This window comes from Gambusia affinis, linkage group LG12 (genome assembly GCF_019740435.1).
Source record: "Gambusia affinis linkage group LG12, SWU_Gaff_1.0, whole genome shotgun sequence".
NCBI classification, from domain to species: Eukaryota; Metazoa; Chordata; class Actinopteri; order Cyprinodontiformes; family Poeciliidae; genus Gambusia; species Gambusia affinis.
In genome coordinates, this window is record NC_057879.1 from 1416428 (window position 1) to 1438026 (window position 21599).

General features: G+C 37.0%; 1 protein-coding gene across 4 annotated transcripts in view; it reads left to right on the top strand.

Annotated features, from left to right (window-relative positions):
• The window catches only part of agla (amylo-alpha-1, 6-glucosidase, 4-alpha-glucanotransferase a), a 104850-nt gene that overhangs the window by 54809 nt on the left and 28442 nt on the right, over positions 1-21599 (top strand). For 3 of the 4 annotated variants that reach the window (XM_044133436.1, XM_044133435.1, XM_044133437.1), the window contains 12 exons: positions 6737-6839; positions 8578-8675; positions 9872-10011; positions 10109-10296; positions 16139-16262; positions 16940-17103; positions 17260-17361; positions 19256-19411; positions 19479-19629; positions 19750-19874; positions 20309-20421; positions 20533-20667. In XM_044133436.1, the coding sequence (XP_043989371.1) occupies positions 6737-6839; positions 8578-8675; positions 9872-10011; positions 10109-10296; positions 16139-16262; positions 16940-17103; positions 17260-17361; positions 19256-19411; positions 19479-19629; positions 19750-19874; positions 20309-20421; positions 20533-20667 (1599 nt within the window). Of the gene's footprint in view, positions 1-6736; positions 6840-8577; positions 8676-9871; positions 10012-10108; positions 10297-16138; positions 16263-16549; positions 16674-16939; positions 17104-17259; positions 17362-19255; positions 19412-19478; positions 19630-19749; positions 19875-20308; positions 20422-20532; positions 20668-21599 lie in introns of all 4 variants that reach the window. The other variant, XM_044133434.1, reaches the window with a different exon arrangement.

The following is a 21599-nucleotide window of genomic DNA, read 5'->3' on the forward strand; positions in this document are numbered from 1 at the left end:
AGGTTTTCACACCTGGATTTTAGGATCCTCTACCTCTTCCTGCAGATCCTCTCCACTTCCATCAGTTTGGATCTTGAACATTGGTGGAGCCATTTTCAGAGATGCTCAACTGGGTTTATTAGGTCAGGGGTCAGGTCAGGAAGGGTCACAGAGTTGTTCCAAAGCCATTTCTTTGCTATTTTAGCTGTGTGCTTCGTGTCATGTCTTGTCAGAAGGTGAATCTTCAGCCCAATCGGAAGTCCTGAGCAACCAGTCGTCCGGCAGCTGAAAAACACTTCCATAGCATGATGCTGCCACCACCACCATGTTTCACTGTTGGGATTGTATTGGGCAGGTTTTGACCAGAGTCTGGTTTTCTCCACACATACCACTTAGAATTAACACCAAATGTTCAATCTTCATCTTATCAGACCAAAGAATCTTATTTCTTTGTCTAAGAGTTTTTTATGATTTTTTGGTAAACTCTTTCACGTCTGGCACTGAGGAAAGGCTTCCGTCAGGCCACTCTTTTAGCAAAGCCCCGACTGGTTGAGGGCTGCAGTGATTGTTGATTTTGTGGAACTACTGCATTGCTGGAGCTCAGACACAGTGATCTTTGGCTTCTCCTTTACCTCTCCCACCAACGCTCTTCTCTCACGATTGCCGAGTGTGGCTGTACAGCCAGGTTGGAAGAGTTCTGGTCGTCCCAAGCTTCTTCCATGTAAGCATTATGGAGGCCACTGTGCTCTTAGGAACCTCAAGTGCTCCAGAAATTCTTTTGTAACCTTGGCCAGATCTGTGCCTTGCCACAATTCTGTCTCTGAGCTTGTTGGGTAGTTTCTTCTACCTCATGATTCTTATTTGCTCTGACCTACACTGTGAGCTGTGAGGTCTTATGTAGACAGGCGTCTACATAAGACTTTTTCTCAACATGATACCAAGTGTTTTTTCACTTCTTGAAGAAGGTGAAACCTTTACATTTCAAGGCATCTTTAGCTTGTATGCTAATAAATGAGGATTCCATCCAGACATACTTAAGAGTGCCAGTGCCATCCCATCACCGTTGAAATGCAGAGCGGCTTCCAGAATGTTCTAGTTCTCTGTCTGGTGGTAGTAACTTCTTTCTCAGCATGTCTCTTGAGGTCTTCTAATGAGCCACCATTTGATCCAGGTGTGTTGAACCAGCGAGACAACTAACACATGCAGGATGCCTGCCCTCCAGGACTGATTTTTGGACACCACTGGTATAAGATAACCCATGAGATCAGGCCGAGGTCTGGGGAACACTGGTCCTACGTCACTGCATCCAAAAATATCAACTTGCAATTATCCAGCTTGCAGACAAAACTAAAGACATTTGAATCCAATGTGTTGTTTGTAACCTGGGTGCTTTGCGCATTTTCATACGAGATAGCCTTGATTTCTATAAGTCTGAAATTGAAGAGACAATCCAGTGATATACAGAAAACAACAGAATGGCTGAAGTGTCATATTCAATGTTAGTTTTGTAAAATTAAAATTGTCAACAATAATATACTGTTTGAGATAGAGATACTTCTTACTTAGAAAATAAATAACAAAAATAAATAATGCAAAAAATAAATAAAGTAAACTAAGAATAAACTAACAAAATTATAGTTGATAAAGAAATAAAACATAAATAGATCCAACAAGCATTTTTAAGCAAACCAACCACCAGCCAGCAACACTTTAGCAGGCTTTGTCCACATTTTATTTCCATCCAGTTCTTGTCCTGCTGTGTTATCTAAAATCGGACTACGAGGTCACCAGCTTGAATTTACCAAAACTATTGACTATTTCCGAGGTGCTCTCTACTTTTAAGGTAATATTGTGCAAGTAAAAAATAGCTTCATGGTGATGCTGTTGTCTATGTAAAGACAGCTTCTGTGTTTTAAAGAGCTGAGAAAAACATATCTTCAGAGATGTAAAACTAAAGATAAATTCTAAATTTAGCATTAAGCACTAAATTAACAGTTTTTGCTTTTGATCCTGTCACTGAACTGTTGTTTTGAGGCATCAAACTTTTAATTAACAAATTAACTATTTGTTATTAATGTGTAATAAATAAATTATTTATTACTTTGCTAAATAGTGTTTCACTATAAGGATATTTTTTTTTTTTTTTTTTTTTTTGCCATTTCAACAAAATAGTAAAAAATTAAGGCACCTGGTAAGACTTACTTAGTTAGCATAAAGTAGCATGTATGTAAACACTGAAAGTGTTTCATTGAAATATAATTAGACACTATTTACAAAGTACTTAAAAATGTTATTGAAATTTATTTATTTTGAGATTAACTAAGGTTTATGAAAATATATACAGAACCTACTTGAAAATATTACCCAAAGTACAATTTCATAAAAGTATTGTTTATATATACTTGTAATATATTTTTAAATTGTATATTTAAAATGTACATTTTTACAAATGCATGCCAAGAGTATTTTCAACAGAATTGTCCAAAGTATAATTTTAGTAATATGTTTGATTAAAATTTTAAGTATATTTTTGAAAAATATTCTTCTAAAACGTGTACCAAAAGACATTTTTAAAGAGAATTAGGACCATGATTTTAAAACATATTTATTTTAACAATTCTAGAAATCAAAAAGGCCTTCTCTTCACTCCAATCTGGTAACTGTCCAGGTGATAGTTATGCTTTTGAATTTTTTAAAACTCTAAAAGGCAAAATTAGCCCATTATTACAATGAGTCTTTAATACATCTCTTTAAAAATCTAAACTACCTCATATTATGTATATGACAATATGATTGTAATCCCATAAAAAGATAAAGACCCAGAACAATGTTGATCATATTGACCAATTAGTTTACTTGGTGTTGACATGAAGATTTTATCCAAGATTTTGGCCACTAGATTGGAAAAGGTAGTGTCTAACATAGTCAATACCGACCAAGCTGGCTTTATAAAGGAGCGTCTGTCATCAAATAATTCCAGACAACTTATCAATATTATTCAACACCTTAATCGGACACAAATACCAGGCATCTTTGTCTCAATGGATGCTGAAAAGGCCTTCTATCGTGTCAAATTGGAGTATATGTTTAAAGTGCTTAGAAGATTTGGACTTGGAGAAAAGTTTATAAACTGGGTAAAACTTCTTTATAAAAAGCCCACAGCATCAGTCTTGACAAATGGCCTCTTGTCTGCAACGGTACAGGGAAGCCCTCTTTCTCTGCTACTTTTCTCCTTGGCTATTGAGACACTTGCAATTGCAATTAGACAAAGCAATTATATTAAAGGTATATTAATAGGAACAAAATTGTATAAAATATTATTATATGCTGCTGATATTCTTTTAACTTTGATATTCTTTTAACCTGTGAATTCTATTCTTGCTCTAATTGACTGTCAACAAATTTGGTAAGGTAAATTATGGAAAATCAGAAACAATGTCCTTAAATGCCTGTGACCAGGAAGAACCAGCATTCATCAAGCCATTTCGATGTGTTACTAAAGGATTAAAATATCAATGAATACGCCTTACACCTAGAACTATCAATCAATCAATCAATCAATCAATCAGATTTTATTTGTATAGCACATTTTAGCAACAAGGCATTTCAAAGTGCTTTACATCAAATCAAACACAAAAACACAATGCAACATAGAATCAATAATCAAAACACAACATTAAGTCAAATTCCGTCAATAAATTTGTAATTGATTACGTTTCAAATACAACTCTAAACAAGTGGGTTTTTAGTTGAGATTTAAAGAAAGTTAGTGTTTCAGCTGTTTTACAGTTTTCTGGAAGTTTGTTCCAGATTTGTGGTGCATAGATGCACCACGAACTAGCCAGCTGTACCCCGAAAACATCCATCCTATGATTATTCATATTAAGGATAAGTTGGTAAACTGTTCCTTTCTGGGAACAGTTTACCTTATTAAGATGATAATTCTCCCTAAGTTAATTTATCCAGTGTCTAAGTTGTTTTTGTTTGACTCCAAAGATTTAGCTCGGATCAATAAAGCAATATCAGAATTTATTTGGGCAGACAGAAAACCTAAAATTAAAACTGAAGTCTTACAACTTCCCAGAACCTTGGGTGAATGGGGCCTGCTCAAGGTTGAGAACTGTGTACTGTCTTCACATGCAAAAATTATTTCACTGTGCGCTACCCAAAAGCAAGCATCTGTGGCTTGAGATTGAGGAAAGTGTTTGTTAAACACTATCACTTTATAAATCTGTTAAACAAAACTGGGAACTCCCAGTCATTGTCAAAGATAATTTTCTAATTACTAATACTATTAAGGCATGGGGCATTCTGAGAAAAATGTTTGGACAGAATAAAAAAAATTTCATCTTTGACGACATTGGTAGACAACCCGGATTTAACAGTAGAGGGCACTGGTCCTGATCTTAGGTCTTGGCAAGATGCTAGCATTACTAGGTTACATGATCTATGGCATAATGGAAACTTCAAGACATTTGAGGACAAATATGACATTTTCTTCAGGGACTTTTATAAATATCTTCAGCTAAGCCATTACGTTAAGGCAAAAATGGACTCACTAGAGTACCCAGGGGACTATTATATATGGAAAAAACTATTCTTGATTTTCATAAACGTGGGAAATTTGTGTCAAGATTCTATGCTGAATTATAAGCCCTAAAGAAAGACAGTATGGAAACTTTAAGGTCAACCTGGAACATAACTCTGGAAAGCACAATTGATTCGGAAGCATGGGAAGACATTTTGACTCTCCCTTCCAGAATCTCAGTATGTAACTGATATAAAGAAATGCAATATAATATTTTACACAATGTATACATATCTCCATACATATATAGCAAGTACACACCAAGAAGTTCATCATCAAATTGTCCCAAATGTAAAGTAACTACAGGGACTAGAATTCACTGTTTATGGGAGTACAAAATTATAGAGGCATTCTGGCGAGCAGTATGTCGGAAAATTCCCACTGCTGTAGGACAAACACTTCTCCCTAGCCTATTCCTGTGTCTCCTTGGGTTCATAACCAGTCACCTGGATACTCACAAAGAGACTGTGCCAACATCGACTTTCTGATGTTGGCCAGAAAGTCGATAATACTTAAGTGGGTTAGTTGCAATGTCCCTTCATTCCAACTATGGAAAAACTTAATTTCTGAAGTTATTATATTAGAAAGATTGCGATACTGTCTTAATGGAAAATTCTATTCATTTAAAAAGAGATGGGAATGTATTTTTGAATATTTCAAATTTAAAAGACCAGTAATGTGAACCTGAATGATGTATATCTTTCAGTTTATATATAAATTGGTTACTTTTCTCATATAATTTCTGTAACTTATGTACATGCCTCCTGTTTTTTCTGTTTTCTGTATCTTTGCTGTATAAGTTTTGTCCTGTTGTTGCTCTTTTTTCTTTTCTGCATTAATTTTCGAAATATCTAATAAACATAATATTTAAAAAATATACATATTTATTTTACATTAATATAATCTTAAGTATATCCACTACTAAAAATGTATTTCAGAAAAATACAGTATATTTAAAATATACTTAAATATATTTTTCCACAAGGGTTTCTATGAAGTTCATCAGCACCACAAACAGCATTTCAACAGAGATTTAGTCAAATCTGGGAGAAGGGGTCTAATTTAACTGACTGCACTTCAAAGCAATCGGTGATCATTGTAATTTGCTGAGAGATATTTGTTGAACCAACCAAGCTCAAACACAAAGTCATAGCACTAGATAGTAGCTAAGGTAATAAGACAATCTAACTATAATTTTTACAAAGTAAACTTGCCAGCTCCTTAAAATCTTAAATTTAAATGTTAAACAATTTAAAATCTTTTAATTTAGGCTTAGGGTTATGGTAGGGTTCAATCAAATTTAACAGCATTGAGATTCTCAATAAACCAATGTTAAAATTCCATATGTGCTCTTTGTTAAAATATTAGCATTTATGGGGTCCCTTAATGTCTGATAGGCCAAAAGCTGCCTATGATTTAATCTATGCCTTGGTTTTGTTTCTAAATATGACCAGCATTACATGATGTTTTGATATCCGCTGGCTGATTACTTAATCGGGATTCAACAACAGTGCAAACATTGATATTTATTTTTTGTTTTGTTTTTGAGAGTACGGTTGTGTGTGAAAGCATTCCAATAATGTAATTACCCAGCAATATTTTTACACTTCCTGTCAAAGTAGCATTTTTTAATACAAAGAAAACTGTGGTCTAAAATCTTGCTACAGTTGGGGAAAAGTATTTAGTCAGCCACCAATTGTGCAATTTCTCCAACTTAAAAAGATGAGAGGGTTGTAATTGACATCACAGGTAGATCTCCGGTATGAGAGACAAAATGAGAAAACATATCTAGAAAATCGCATTGTCTGTTTTTTTTGTTTTTTTTTAAGGATTTATTTGCAAATCATGGTGGAAAATAAGTACGGTATTTGGTTAATTAGAAATAAGCAAGATCTCTGGCTCTCACAGACCTGTAGCTTCTTCTTTAAGAGTCTCCTCTGCCCTCCACTCATTACATGTAGTAATGGCATCTGTCTGAACTTATCAGTATAGGAGACACCTGTCCACACCCTCAAACAGTCACACATATCTTAGGTGTCTTAATAATTACAAAAATATAGTGCAAATACTTTGAGAATTATTCTTTGTAATCCAATCCATATTGATATGTACACATGTTTGTCTGATATTGTTGCTTCATTCCTATCCTCTTGTTCCATCTCTCTCCAGCTCCTCTCCACAGCACATTGGAGAGTGCTGTGGTTGGCTGAAACAGAAGTTGACTGAGATGAATGAAGAACAGTACCGCATCATACACCAGCATCAGGAACAGGTAAGGTTAAAGGCGGGTCAGCTTACACACAGAAGAATTTATCTGACTGATTGGATTTCTACATATCTTAATTTGTCTGATTAATTTAAATATGAAAAACACATCATAACACTTGTACATTGGGTGGCTTCTCTGTCAGAAAACCCCCTAAAGTTCTGGGACCTCATTCATAAAAGAGTGCGCAGTTTTCACACTAAGACTTGGCGTACGGAAAAATTTAGAAAAGTGCGGCGCGCAGAGAAAATTGGATGCATAAAGTCATGCGCATGGACGCACACTTTATGCATCCTATTTCCTGCAAATTCTGATTTGCAGGAAATAGAGCACAGCTGCTGGTCCGCCCTATTGCCACCCATAAATACATATGTAAATTAGTATAATACCCAGAAATCTCCCACCACCTGAAGCAATAAACACGGCAACGTTCTTGTTCGAAGCAGTATAAGTATTTCTAATAATAATTATATATTTTATTTAAAAGGAGCTTTGTGTCGCCTCACAAAAATAAAAATACATAAAAAAAAAAAAGTAAATTAAAAAAAGAAAGAGATCCTGCAAATGCCTGTTTGAACAGTAGCGCGTTCAGCCGGGATTTAAAGACAGACGGCGTGTCAGAGTCCTTTGAGTGGGGAATGTGGATGTTTATTCTAAATACTAGAATGCTTTATGTACATAGGCGCATTCACAAAGCGGGCGTCTCGACTAAAGGTTGACAGCAGCTGGACCGGTACCACACTGCTCTTTAAGTTTTGTTCAGAGCTCCAGTATGATCAGTCTGAGCAATCTAAATGCTCATAAACCATCATCAACATTTCCCAGCAGATCAATATGATCTCTGATCAATCGTTCCCTCTGATTCCTTCCATTGGCGATGTTCTCCATCAGAGCCAAAGTGCTCCACAATTACACGGCTCACCTTTACGCAACTACTTATATACGTGTAGCTGCGGAGCTGTGTATTGCATACACACCTTGATCACCTTAAAAATAATCAAACCTGTTGATTATTTTTAATCAGCAGGTTGGAGTTAATTTGCTGATCCAACTCCGTTTTCTTCTTTTAGTGAGAATGAAATTACACCATAGATGCACTTCGGTGCACGGACCAATGCGTTACATCTTTATGAGACAACAACTGAGGAAAAGTACTATTTACATTCGAGCAAGGTTTTCACATACTTTTATTTTCTTTATTTTGTGTGCGTGTTAGCTTATTGTCTGATGATAAATGTGGTTGTTTACGTTTAAACAATAAAATACTAAAATCATGAAAAACATCGGGTTTGATGCTTCTTGGTCTAAATAACACAGAATGTAGTCAGATTTCAGTTTATTTAGGTGAGTTTTGACATTTTGTAGTTTGATATTGTCCACAGAAAGTTTGCATGGGTGCCGAACATTTTCATGGCGGCAAAAAAGTGTGCGTATATTTACGCAAACGTTTACGTAAAGTTAATTTTTATACACGCCGACTTGTGTGTGAAATATGGTGCCACACATTGTTTGTGCGCACTCATGTGTTATGCATTAGGCCCCTGCTGTTCATAGGAATATGGGTGTTATTTGGATGAGAAAACATGAGAAAAACTGTGGCCTTTATTGGAGTCAAATATCTGTGTGATTGCAATATTTATGTATTTTTAAATGGTCAAAATGAAAATGCTAGACCTGCTGCTGTGTCTTATTATTGGGAATTCACATGACTTTGTTTCCTCTGTCTTGTGATTCCTTTTGCTAGGCAGTCAACTGCGTTGTGGGGAATATAGTGTATGAACGTCTAGCTGACCATGGCCCTAAACTGGGTCCTGTTACCAGGAAAGAACCTCTTGTCACCAGGTAATGACTGATAGGGAAGGAACAGAGTACATGGTAAGCAAAGCAGGGAGCACTGGAAAAGTAGAAAGGACATTTTTGTCTTTTAGAGACAGTTTTGCATTACCATTAATGTGTACATCATTATGCTAGAAACAAATGCTATTTTTCTTTTAAAACTTGCAAGATTAAAAGCTAATCATCTTGTATTTGCAACAGTGATGTGTGGTGAGGTTCATGACTGGTGAGGCACAGATTCCACCAGCGTCAGATGTACAAATACAAAATCCAGAATAGAAGCTATATTTTAATTTTGACCATAACTAATTGAACAATACAATGACAAGAAAGATTTAAAAAAATATTAAATAAGGTCACATTTTTTTAATTATTTGAAGATTTTCTTTGGCTGATTTCTCTTTTTTAAATTGAAAATTGTGTATGATCTTACCTTTATTTTATATGATGTCCAAAGTCCATGTAGCTATCCTTTTCCACAAATATCTCTCATTCTGTTGCAAAAAAAATCTTTGTTTCTAGTTTTCTTTCATTTTCAAAAATTGGTCAGTCATAGAGTGACCTTGATCAGTTCTGGTCCACCTGTATCTTTTTCCCCTAAATATTTTGAGTCTTTTCAATGTGTAGAAGAAGAGCACCTGTTGCTTGTTGTGCGTATGGGCCATAGCAGTGCCCTTTATTAGTGAGGCACAGGTACTTTCTCCCGCACCCGCCACATTTTCACTGCACAGTGATGAGAGAGACTGAATAGATCACACACATAGATATATCAAACAGACTGTGTCGTCAAAAAAATAGAAAATGTGTAATGAAATAAGTACATTGGCGACATAAAGACAGGCAGCAATGGGCATGCACCAATTGCCTGATTCATTCACTTGTGTGATACAGCGGTATCACAGAGGTGGGGCACTGCACTGCCTCACCCCTGTTTTTATTCATGTATTTCAAGAGGCAATGCATAAATTCTGCAATTTTGACCATATAAATTTTGAAATAACCAACAAAAAAAGCAATTTATAGAAAATTCAAGTGGACAAATTGATTTTCTCTCATTGTTGTTGGCATCTATTTTACTTCTCATGTGCTTATTTTTTCTTAACGGGATTATAGGTGAGGCACTGCCTCACCTAACCGGATGTCACTGATTGGTAAAAGCTTTATGTAACCAAGATATGTGGATCATCATACCTCTGTTCCAGGTATTTCACCTTCCCCTTTGAGGAAATGACTTTAGAGCAGGAGATGGAGTTTTTAAACCAACCAGATAAGATGTGCCACTTCTTGGCTCACAATGGCTGGGTGATGGGCGATGATCCACTGCGCAACTTTGCTGAACCAGGTAGAAGTCACAAACATCAACCTAGAAAATAGAGGTTGGTTTTGGTCAAATAGTGAGCTATATTTTAGGGTTGTTGATATTTGTATTTTCTGTGTAGGATCCAATGTGTACCTGCGTCGAGAGCTGATCTGCTGGGGGGACAGTGTCAAACTCCGCTATGGGAAAGGACCTGAGGATTGCCCCTACCTGTGGGAGCACATGCAGAAATACACTGAAATTACTGCCAAATATTTCCATGGAGTCCGATTGGACAACTGCCACTCTACGCCCTTGCATGTTGCTGAGGTACTGTCAATTGTTGATCAAATTATTACAGAAGTACTTCATCCTAAACTTATACTGTGTTACAGTTCAGTAAGACAATATTGTAATTAGGGATGTCCCAAGTCAGAGTATTTTAATTTTGGGCATCAGCCGAGTCCCAATCCGATACTTCAAAAATACATTTAAAAAGTGAAGAGAAAAGAAACAAATCCCTTATTTTTTTATTTTATCCACCTCATTTTTCATTTGACTGATGGCGCTTCTGTCATTCTGCCCCAAGTCAGCTGCAACTACAATCCAGTAGCTTACCATAATTCAATTGGACATATAAATGGCATTATAAATAAAATTCATTATTATTTTATTTAACAGAACACCAATGCTGTGTAAATAAAATGCAGGTTTTTCTTTTTGGTGCAACAATTTCAGTTAAAAAAAATCAATGGGCAACATGAAAAACTATATTTATGTTATATTAAATGCAGAGCGTTTAATATAACGCGTGATGTGCAAAGCTGCACATGCGTGATTCCGTTGCAATGTGCAAATACAATGAAGTGGGTCTCCTCTCTACTCTACAGCAGGATGCCTCACAACCAGCCTGCTGTCAGTCAGATCAACTGCCTGCAACTGCTCCCGAGGTGGAAGGGACAATTGGCAGCTCTCACCGCTCGCTGTAGCTGTAGGACTATCGATGCCTTCTGATTTTGTTGCCAAAATCTTCAATAAACCAGATAAAGTTTCTATATTTGTCACTAAATATACAGTCATGGCCAAAAGTATTGAGGATGACACAAATATTATATTTTCACATGATCTGCTGCCCTCTGGTTTTCATGTGTGTATGTCAGATGTTGTCATCACATACAGAAATACAATTACAATCATATTATGAGTAACAAAAGCTTTTAATGACAGTTAGAATGAGTTAATGCAGCAAGTCAATATTTGCAGTGTTGACCCCTCTTCTTCAGGACCTCTGCAATTCTCCCTGGCATGCTCTCAATCAATTTCTGGACCAAATCCTGACTGATAGCAGTCCATTCTTGCACAATCAATGCTTGCATTTTGTCAGAATTCCTAGGTTTTTGTTTGTCCACCCGTCTCTTGATGATTGACCACAAGTTTTCAATGGGATTAAGATCAGGGGAGTTTCCAGGCCATGGACCCAAAATCTCTATGTTTTGTTCCCTGAGCCAGTTAGATATCACCTTTGATTTATGGCAAGGTGCTCCATCATGCTGGAAAAGGCATCGTTCATCACCAAACTGCTCTTGGACGGTTGGGAGAAGTTGCTCTTGGAGGACATTCTGGTACCATTCTTTATTCATGGCTGTGTTTTAGGTAAGACTGTGAGAGAGCTGACTCCCTTGGCTGAGAAGCAACCCCACACATGAATGGTTTCAGGATGCTTTACAGTTGGCATGAGACGAGACTGGTGGTAGCGCTCACCTCGTCTTCTCCGAACAAGCTGTTTTCCAGATGTCCCAAACAATCGGAAAGGGGATTCATCAGAGAAAATGACTAGTGATGTTACGTGATGAGCCGAGGCTTCGAGGCGTGTGTCGAGTAATGGAGGGGGCGTTTCCGTAAAGCGCGTATCGAGGCTTGCTTCATTTAGGGGAGGAGCCGAAAACGATGACGTCCGAAGCCTCGTTGCCCGGCTGCTTCGGGAAATGGCTCAGATTTTGGCGCGGGGTTTATAAACCCCACAGGCTTCATTCAAAATGTGGGTTGTTGTAGGCGAGTTGCGGTCAGTTGAGAGAGTGAATAGAGTTTTGATAGTTTGGATTGTGGTTATTTAGTTTGAGACAGGTAGGGAGAATAAATAAATAAACACTACAACTTTCCCCACCCAATAGGGCAGTTTCACTAGGAAGTCATAGGAAAGCACGGGCCGCGCCCGTCCACAACTCCTCGTCCTCTGAGAGAGAGAGAGACAGAAACAGACAGAGAGACACAGATACAGAAAGAGGGAGAGAAAAAAGACACAGGCAAAGAGAGAGAGAAAGATATATAGATCTAGAGACAGAGAGAAACAGAAAAATAAAAAATAGATATTTACAGAGAGAAAGAGATAGATACATACAGACAGAAAAAGAGAGAGAAAGAGAGAGAGAAAGATATATAGAGATAGAGAGAAAAAAAAAAATATAGCTATACAGAGAGAGAGGGAGACACAGAGAAAGGAAAAAAGAGAAAATCCTATCCTGTCCCACAGCTATCCTATTTTTAATTTTAATTTTAATTCTAATATTAAGGATACGTGAGTTTTCACCACTTGATTTAACTTGAGTTACCTTGAACTCCAATACCTTCATCACACATCATAAGCAGATTTGCTCTGGAATAAGCAAGGTATTGATCTAAATGAATTTTCCCCCCCTTCCCCCTTTATTTATTTTTCTGGGATTAATATTTAATGTTTTTAGACTTTATTATTTCAGGACTTATAATTGGGTTATTTATTTAATTTGAGCTTTTTACTAATAATCTCACTATTATAAATAGGATTGGTTAGTTAGTTTTAAAGTTCTTAATTTTTATATTAGGATTTTTAAGATAGCTGTGGGACAGGAAAGGATTGTTTTGTATATATATTTATCTCTATCTATATATTTCTCTTTCTCTCTCTCTTTGTCTCTTTTTTTCTTCACCTTTTGTGAAGTCATTCCCAAGAGCCATAATAGACAAAAATTCAATTCATCACACGTGTTAAGATACAGCTGGTTGCCACCTACCTGGCCAGTAGATGGTTTCGTGTGCACATGAAGCCTCAAGAAATGAACCCTTTCTCGAACCAGTTGGCTCAAGTGGTTCAATGCCTCATGAGGCTTCATCTCACCATCACTAAAAATGACTTTACCCCAGTCCTCAGCAGTCCCATCCCTGTACCTTTTGCAGAATATCAGTCATTTTGTGCAGTGCAATGATGACTGCACGTGTTTCTTTTGAGATAACCATGGTTCAGAGAAGAGAAACAATGATGCCAAGCACCAGCCTCTTTTTAAAGTCTCCAGTGGTGTCATTCTTACTTAATCATGACAGATTGATCTCCAGCCCTGTCCTCATCACCACCCACACCTATGTTAATGGAGCAATCACTGAAACGATGTTAGCTGGTCCTTTTAAGGCAGGGCTGCAGTGAAGTTGAAATGTGTTTTGGGGGATAAAGTTCATTTTCTAGGCAAATATTGACTTTGCAATTAATTGCTGTTATGCTGATAACTCTTTATAACATTCTGGAGTATATGCAAATTGCCGTTATAAAAACTGAAGCAGTAGACTTTGTAAATATTAACATTTGAATCATTCTTAAAACATTTGGCCATGACTGTAAATATAGCAATGTCATTAAGTTAGCAACAGTCCTCCCACTTCAAACTGTATTGATCTGAGACTGTAGTTTTTAAGGAGACCATAGCAAAGAAGGTCACTGGTTATGAAGTATTATGAAATAAGCAAATTTGCTGTGATTTTACTGAATAAACCCTAATTAAATCTCACTGTTTAACCTTCAAAGCAAGTTGGCTGCAAACTGCTTTAATGATTAAAAAAAAAAACTCACAGAGTTTAACTTTACATCATTTATGTTAGAACCCCTGAGAGATCTAGGCCTGGTCCCAATACCAATGGGACAATATGCCACTGTATCGTAACTTTAACATCCAAAATGACAGGACTGGTCACTGTTTAGGCATTTTGCTGCTTAAAAGTACAACAAAAATATATTTTAAATGTACAGTATAGATATTTTTGCTGTCCATAGTCATTACTGGAGATATTTGACTGTTTAAATGTGCTTTTTTATGTCTTCTTGAATACAGAGCAAAATTTGATGCAATTACAAATGCTCTGTAGAGGCAAACAAAAATTATTTCAATACTTTACTTTTGAAAACAGATTTTGTTTATCCTTTTTTTTTTCCACAAAAAAAACTGAACAGTGCCATATTTCCAAGGTGACAAAAAATACACATTAAAATTTACTAATATTTAATTTAACTGTTTGCAATTTAACTAACTATAGACACAATTACATATTCAGCTGTTACTTGGGAAATCCATCTCTTTTATGTGGCTAAAAGTTAGTTTGGTAAGGTGGAGCTAATGTGCCAACAAAGATCAAGTTAAGGACAAACATATGGTATGTATAGAAAAAATAGGAAAAAAGACCTGATGCATCTTATTAAATTTAGGATTTAATTAGTCTTTTTATTGTGAAAAATAAAAAGACTAATGGAAGTACAATGAAACTATGAATGTTGTTACTTCATAAACCAGAATTGTCACAAGAAATTCTGCAGAAGAAATTGTTCCAACATTCTGACATCAGTTTGTGTCCTCTCTGCTTTTAGAAGAAAACATTTGTTTAAAAATGTTTCCGTCTCAAGACACCTCTAAACAAAATAAGAACCAAATAGCTTTCTAGTTCCCTCCCACAAAAAATATTTATTTCATAATTATGTAGGAAATTTTCTCTCTAATGACTTTCTGCTAAAGAAGTAACTATCAATTCTTGTGGGTTTTGTGACTGAAATTTTGAGACCATACACCTTTTTTCAGCTGTAACGTCATTAATGTTTTTAGAAAGATTTTCAAAAGTGAATGTTGTACAAGAAATCTATTCCATCTTTATGTTGTGATATAAGAAAATTTGGTGTTCTAACAGGGGATGAAGAGTTAAATTCTATTGACAATTTACTCACAAATACTGCTTTCTAAAAATCACCTCCATTTTTAAAATGAAATAATTTTATTTGAGAATCCTTAAACGTTCCAACATCACAAAAGCCCAATTTTTATATCTATTTGTTAATAGCTTAATTTTATATTGAAAATTCCTCTTGCATTGTAACATTTTGTTTCACTTTCCTCACAATTAGTTTGTGACTATTCCTTTTTATTCTTTTTTTGGCTTTTTTGTTGCTAAAGTGTGTCTTGTCATAATATTTTCTTTGAATTTTCTATAAAGACAAATAAAAATAAAACACACGCACCCAAACCCTTTGACATGAACATGCATTTGAAGGACATAAGGGCGGAACAAGTGTGGAAGTGCGAGTAATGGGACTGGGCCCTGGAATTGTAACACTGAGCGATATCAAGCAGGATCGGCCCAAGCCTCCATATGGAAGCAAAATTTGGTTTTGGGGCCCTTTTTTTTCTGCTAACAATGTGGATTGCTGGAATCAACACTTAGACGATTAGATCATTCGCACACCTGTTATAAAGTTATTACTTCTCTGATGGTGCTGGGTTATTTTTTAGCAAGAACCAGGGAAGCTGGTCAGAGTTGATGGGAAGATAGGTGGAGCTAAATGAAGAGCTGAAAAAGAAAAGCTGTTAGAGGCTGCACTAGGCAGAAGACTGTGGTCTAGGTATACTTTCTACTGGGACAACTACTCTCAAATCAGAGCCAGGACTTGACTCTGATTTGATCCAAGTCCTGGAGTGGAAGGACTTGGATCAAATCATATGTTCTAGAATAGTCTGATCTATCTTTAATCATGATTCCATGGAAGGATTATGATGACAAATAATGTCCACAGAAACTCCACATTGAGTCTAACTGAAGCCTAAGTTACCCCAAACCCAGTAAAATGGATGAGTTTATTTATAATGTGATAAATCTGTTTGTTATAAGATGGCTTTTTCTAGGCATTTTAGTTTTAAGATTTTTTTTGGACAAATTAATACAGCCAAGGGTAAAAAATAGAAGAAAATCTTGTTTAGTTTGGAGACAATCATGTTGTGTGGATTTTCTGACGTATTTAACCCAACTTAATTTTCATCCAGATGATTCTGTGATAACAGCAGCCTGTTGTTCTCTCTCTGTGATGCTGTCCTGTTGTCTCATTTAGTTCATGTTAGATGCAGCCAGAGAGGTCAGACCCAACCTGTATGTAATAGCTGAGCTCTTTACAGGAAGTGAACTCATAGACAATCTGTTTGTTAACCGACTGGGAATCAACAGCCTCATAAGAGGTACATGCATATATAAATTAACTTGTCCTTTTGTTTGTCTTTTTCTCATCACTGCATCCTTTTGCATGTGACCTTTCCATGCCCTTGGTGTTTTTCCATTGTTTTGTTTCGTTAACTATTCTGCTGCATGTATTACCTCTTATGGTGTCTGTTATATCAAATTGGCTGTTTGTCCCCCACAATACCTGCACAACATCCTCGCTCTCTATTTCCCATTTCTTCCTACTTGTACTTCCTGCACTCTGGCTCTGCATTCGTCCTGCTTTGCTTTGCCTTGCTGTTTCTAGTTCATGTTGGATGTGGCCAGAAGCCAGTGTCCTAACTTGTATGTGGTGGCTGAACTGTTCACTGGCAGCGAGGAGCTGGATAACATCTTTGTTACCAGACTAGGGATTACATCCCTCATACGAGGTACAGTACTATGCATGCTCAATATATACAGCTCAATGTATAGGTGATATTTATGCACCCCATCAGACTAAATAAGTTCTAATAATAAAAATAAATCAAACTTGTTTGGGGAAGGAAAATGTGTGTAATGACTTTTTACTTTGAAATATATTTGCCAATTGTAAAGTTGTCGATGTAGCTATAAAGATGTAATATTTGTGCATGAGTTGTGATAGCGCGTCCTTCTTTTAGCTAACCCTTCTGATCCTCTCTGGTCCTGCTGCCAGAGGCCATGTCTGCCGGAGACAGCCATGAAGAGGGCCGGCTCGTCTACCGTTACGGTGGAGAGCCAGTCGGAGCCTTCGTTCAGCCCAGCCTACGTCCTCTCATGCCTTCTATCGCTCACGCCATGTTCTTGGATGTGACCCATGACAATGAGTGTCCCATTGAGGTGGGTCTGCGCTCTTGTTTGCTTCAAATAAGTCTCTACTTACTGTGTGGCCTCAGGAATCTTGGCTTAAATTTCCCTGTGCTTTAACTTGACAGTTTTTGACCATAAAGCAGATGTCATGTTTGCTTTATTTTGTTGGTCTAACTGTGTTTCCAGCTACGGTCAGCTCTTGACTCGTTGCCCAGTTCTGCTATCGTCTCCATGGCCTGCTGTGCTACTGGCTCCACCAGAGGATATGATGAGCTGGTCCCACATCAGGTTATTTTAGATCACACGCTCAGATACACTTTTTACTACCTAAGCTTTACTTATTATTATTTTATTTTTGTCTATTGTCAGTAGTTAGAAAGCTGAATGTGAGGATGTCTCAATTAGGGATGCAAACAATTAATAAGCTTATTGATAATTGTCGATTTGATGGTTTAGATTTAGATTAAAATTGGTTCCATTCAAATAACTAACAACATCAGGTTAGACCTCCTTTTTGTGTTGTAGTTTGGCTGCCCCCAGAAGAGGGCATCTGTAAGCAGAACCAGTTTATACAGAATAAAAGTGTTTTTTTTTTTAAGCTGTCATCAGTGATGGCATAGTTACTTTGAAAAAGTAACTTTAATCGAACTACTGATTACTCCTTGAAAAGTAACTTAGTTAGATTACTGACTACTTGATTTGGAAAGTAACTAAGTTACATTAAAAGTAACTGTTTAGTTACTTTCAGCAGCTGCTAACGACAACACTGCCTCCTGTGAAAATCACATTGAGCTTTGTCAATACTTAATTGTCAGCTATATTATAATGGTAACATCAACAATGTGTCTCCACTGATAAGGTTGAATTGAAGAGGAGATTGTACAAAAAAAAATAAAAAACGTGAATAATTTGTGTGGTCCACTGTTGTCTGGAAAACTCTAAGGAGGATTTTAAAGCCCCCTCCTCCCCCAGCCTCCAGGTTCTGCGTTACGGCCCTGCGTTTGATGTCAGCGCAGCGCACAGAGCTCCTCCTGTGGCTCCACAACTCAGATGGCTGCACAGATTTGTGACACTTATCTTAATATTGATAATCATAATGGCTTTAAGTTGCCATTATAATTATTGGCAACTACAGACACGTTTATTCGTGGCTGTTTTCACGTTTATTGCGCTGTTCATATTAGTCTCAATGTTTGCAGTTTTCTGGAGCGCAACACGAAGCTCGACGTCATTCAGAGGTAATATATTATCTTGACATTAACAAAGACACAGCGGGACGGATCATCCGGGAAATGATGGAGAAGCAGAGACTGACCAAAACTACCTTAATGAAGGACAAATTCTGGGATTTATTATGAGTCTCTGCTTATTCCAAAGCCCAAATGAGCAACTTCACGTTCAAAAACGAGCCCAAAAAGGCGCAACCCGCCGCTCATTACATTTGCAAGCAACTTTAAAAAAATTAAGCCCAAAGCCGCTTATAATAATCGGACTTGGTGACAGAAACTCAAAATAGTTCCAGTTTTTCCACCAACAAAATGCGCATCTCCCTCCATTGTTTACATTTCTGTCGCATAGAGACGTCGGTCACTCGACAAGACGAGTAGAGGAAATATGATTAAATTACAAAAGAAGATAGTAACGCACAGTAATGCAAAAATTATTTTGATAAGTAACTGTAGTCTGACTACTGGATTTGAAATAGCAACGCGTTAGATTACCCGTTACTGAAAATAGTGGTCCGACGTCAGTAACGCGTTACAAATTAACCCGTTACTGACATCACTGGCTGCCATAATCTCTTAACAGTACAGTATGAGACAGATAAGTTCAATCAAGCTCTAAGGGCTGCTCCTAGTGTTCCTACTGCCATCTTCAGAAATGCACTGCTCCCAGTCAAGACAACCAATCTGAGCCAAGAAAAATGTCTTAGCAGTGTCATTCATTGTGTACGCACCACTTACACATTCCATTCAGCATGTTTAATCTCAGTAATGTTAGTGTACTACAGCTGTGCTAATGGGGAAACAACCTAAAGTTACAGGAGAATTGTCAGTTTTTCACGTTCAAGGCTAGAACCGAAGGAGGGGAGAGTTATAAGGTGCAGCTTTAAACCAAAGATCTAAATACATTCTGTTATTAAACAGAATTTGCTTTCATATCTGTGTCTGAGTGAGAACAGATATCTGTGGTGAAGGAGGAGCGTTTTTATCCCAAGTGGAATCCCTGTTCAGCTCCCAACTCTACTGGTGAAGTTGGCTTTCAGAGCGGCATCATCGCTGGGAAACTGGCTCTCAACAAACTGCACCAGGAGCTGGCTGCCCAGGGCTTTTCACAGGTCTGAGCTCGTAGTGACAACATGCTGTCTGTTCCCAGCATCATGTCTAACTTTCTCCATTTTTCAGGTGTATGTGGACCAGGTTGATGCAGATATTGTTGCAGTTACTCGTCACTGCCCCAGCACACACCAGTCTGTAGTAACAGTGAGCAGGACAGCCTTCAAGAACCCCAAAACTCATCAGTACAGCAACAATGTCCCACCTATGTTCATACCTGGTAGGACTCTATCATGTTTGTTAGATATCAGATATGTATGTGCTAGTGTTTTTGTGCCAGTTCAATTTATGTACAAATATTTGTTTGTGAAGCATATTTTATTTATTCTTCCCTCCTCAGGCAAGATTGAAGAAATTATACTGGAGGCAAGGACAGTGGAGAGAGAGGCTGGGAGTTACAAGAAGGATGAAAAATACATAAACGGCATGCCAGAATACACAGTGGAAATAAAAGAGCATATATCGGTAAAAACTGTTGTGTACACTGAAGATGTTTTCTTTTCTTGTTGTTGTTTTTACATTTTTTCCCAGCTGTAGTGGCCTTTATTTAAGACTAGTCAGATAGGAAAGTGGATTAAGAGAGGGGGAGGGCATACGGAAAAGGTCAAAGGACCCAGAGTAGGGCCTGTGACAGTTGCATGGAGGACTAAGGCCATCGTTGCCCCCTGCTGATGATTTCCTAGATGTTTTCTTTTTCTACTTCTAGCCTGATGCCTTGGCTGAAAAAATGTGGAAGAAAAACAATCTTCAGCATGTTTAATTTTCTTATCTGTGGTATTCAGTTGTTTAAAAAATATATTGATTATCTTTATTGCATATAGCAAGCAACCATAATTATTATAATAGGCCTGTGAAACAGACATATGTTTCATAGTAAAATAATACTGCTATGTGTACAGATGGAGGAGAGTGCAATGGTGAAACATGCTGGAGTGACCTCTAAAGGCCGCTCAGAGTTTATGCAAGAAATTCAGTTCCAGAAATTGACCCCTGGTAGCATCATTGCCTTCAGGTACATCTCCCACAGTTTCTGAACTCCTTCAATTTCCTGTGCATTATTACTGCTTGTCAATGCAACCTTTATTGGTTATTACTAAAAATTGACTTTTTATACTCTGTACAGAGTCAGTTTGGATCCCAAAGCACAGAAGCTGGTGGGAGTGTTGAGGTTTTATCTGTCCCAGTTCAGTCCAAAGTACAGGAGGGGCAGTGTACCTGATGAGAACCCACCAGACGTGCTGCAGAAACCCCTTACGGAGTGAGGATTTCCTTTTTCTCATATTGAATATGGTATCTAAATAAATTGAATTAAATAGTATATCTTTATTTCAGAGAAAAAAGTAGTCCATATCATATATAAAACAATAAAAATAAAATGAATCAAGTAAAAATATTTAATATATATAAATATATTAAGAGAGGGGGAGGGCTAGTTTATTAAATGTATATATTTTAAAAAGACAAGGATTTTGCAGTTGAGATCAACTGCAAAAAACTAGAATCACTATGTGTTGCAGTTGTCGGAGGTCTGACAACTGCAGAGTTGAGTTGATTAATAAATCCAAGCGGCACTTAAAGTTATACATGAAATTCCCCAACAAGGCATGAGAAGTTGGTAAGTTATTCATCACAAACATTTGACTTGCAGATGTCCAACGTGGAATTCTGAGGAGAATTCTAAAAGGGTCCTGATAGGCTAGTTGCAGTTTCTTCATCATAGCCTTACTGTAGTTATACCACAGGTGAGCCGTATAAAACGAGGTGCAATAAGTTCCAAAAAGAGACACTTAATCTCATCTATACACATGCAAATTTTTCATGCCAGCGTATTGGTTTGCATGTACAACTTACAACATTGTCTCTTCATATCATCATCATCACAAAGATCACTCCTCAGAATATGACCAAGATATTATACATTATTAACCAAACTCAACACTTCATTTGCTAAATAAAAGGAAGGAAAATTCATCTTCTGATCCTCCTTAGTTGTAACAATCATAACAGTATTTTTACAATTAAACATTATATCAAACTAGAGACCATATCTAGCATATATGCAGCACTGTATGCAGCAGTACATAGACATTAACTTATGTAATGTCTATGTACATTAAATTATTTACAATATGGTTACCCACCATACAGCTGGTATAATGGCTGCTTTTTCATTATGGTGTAAAGCCACTA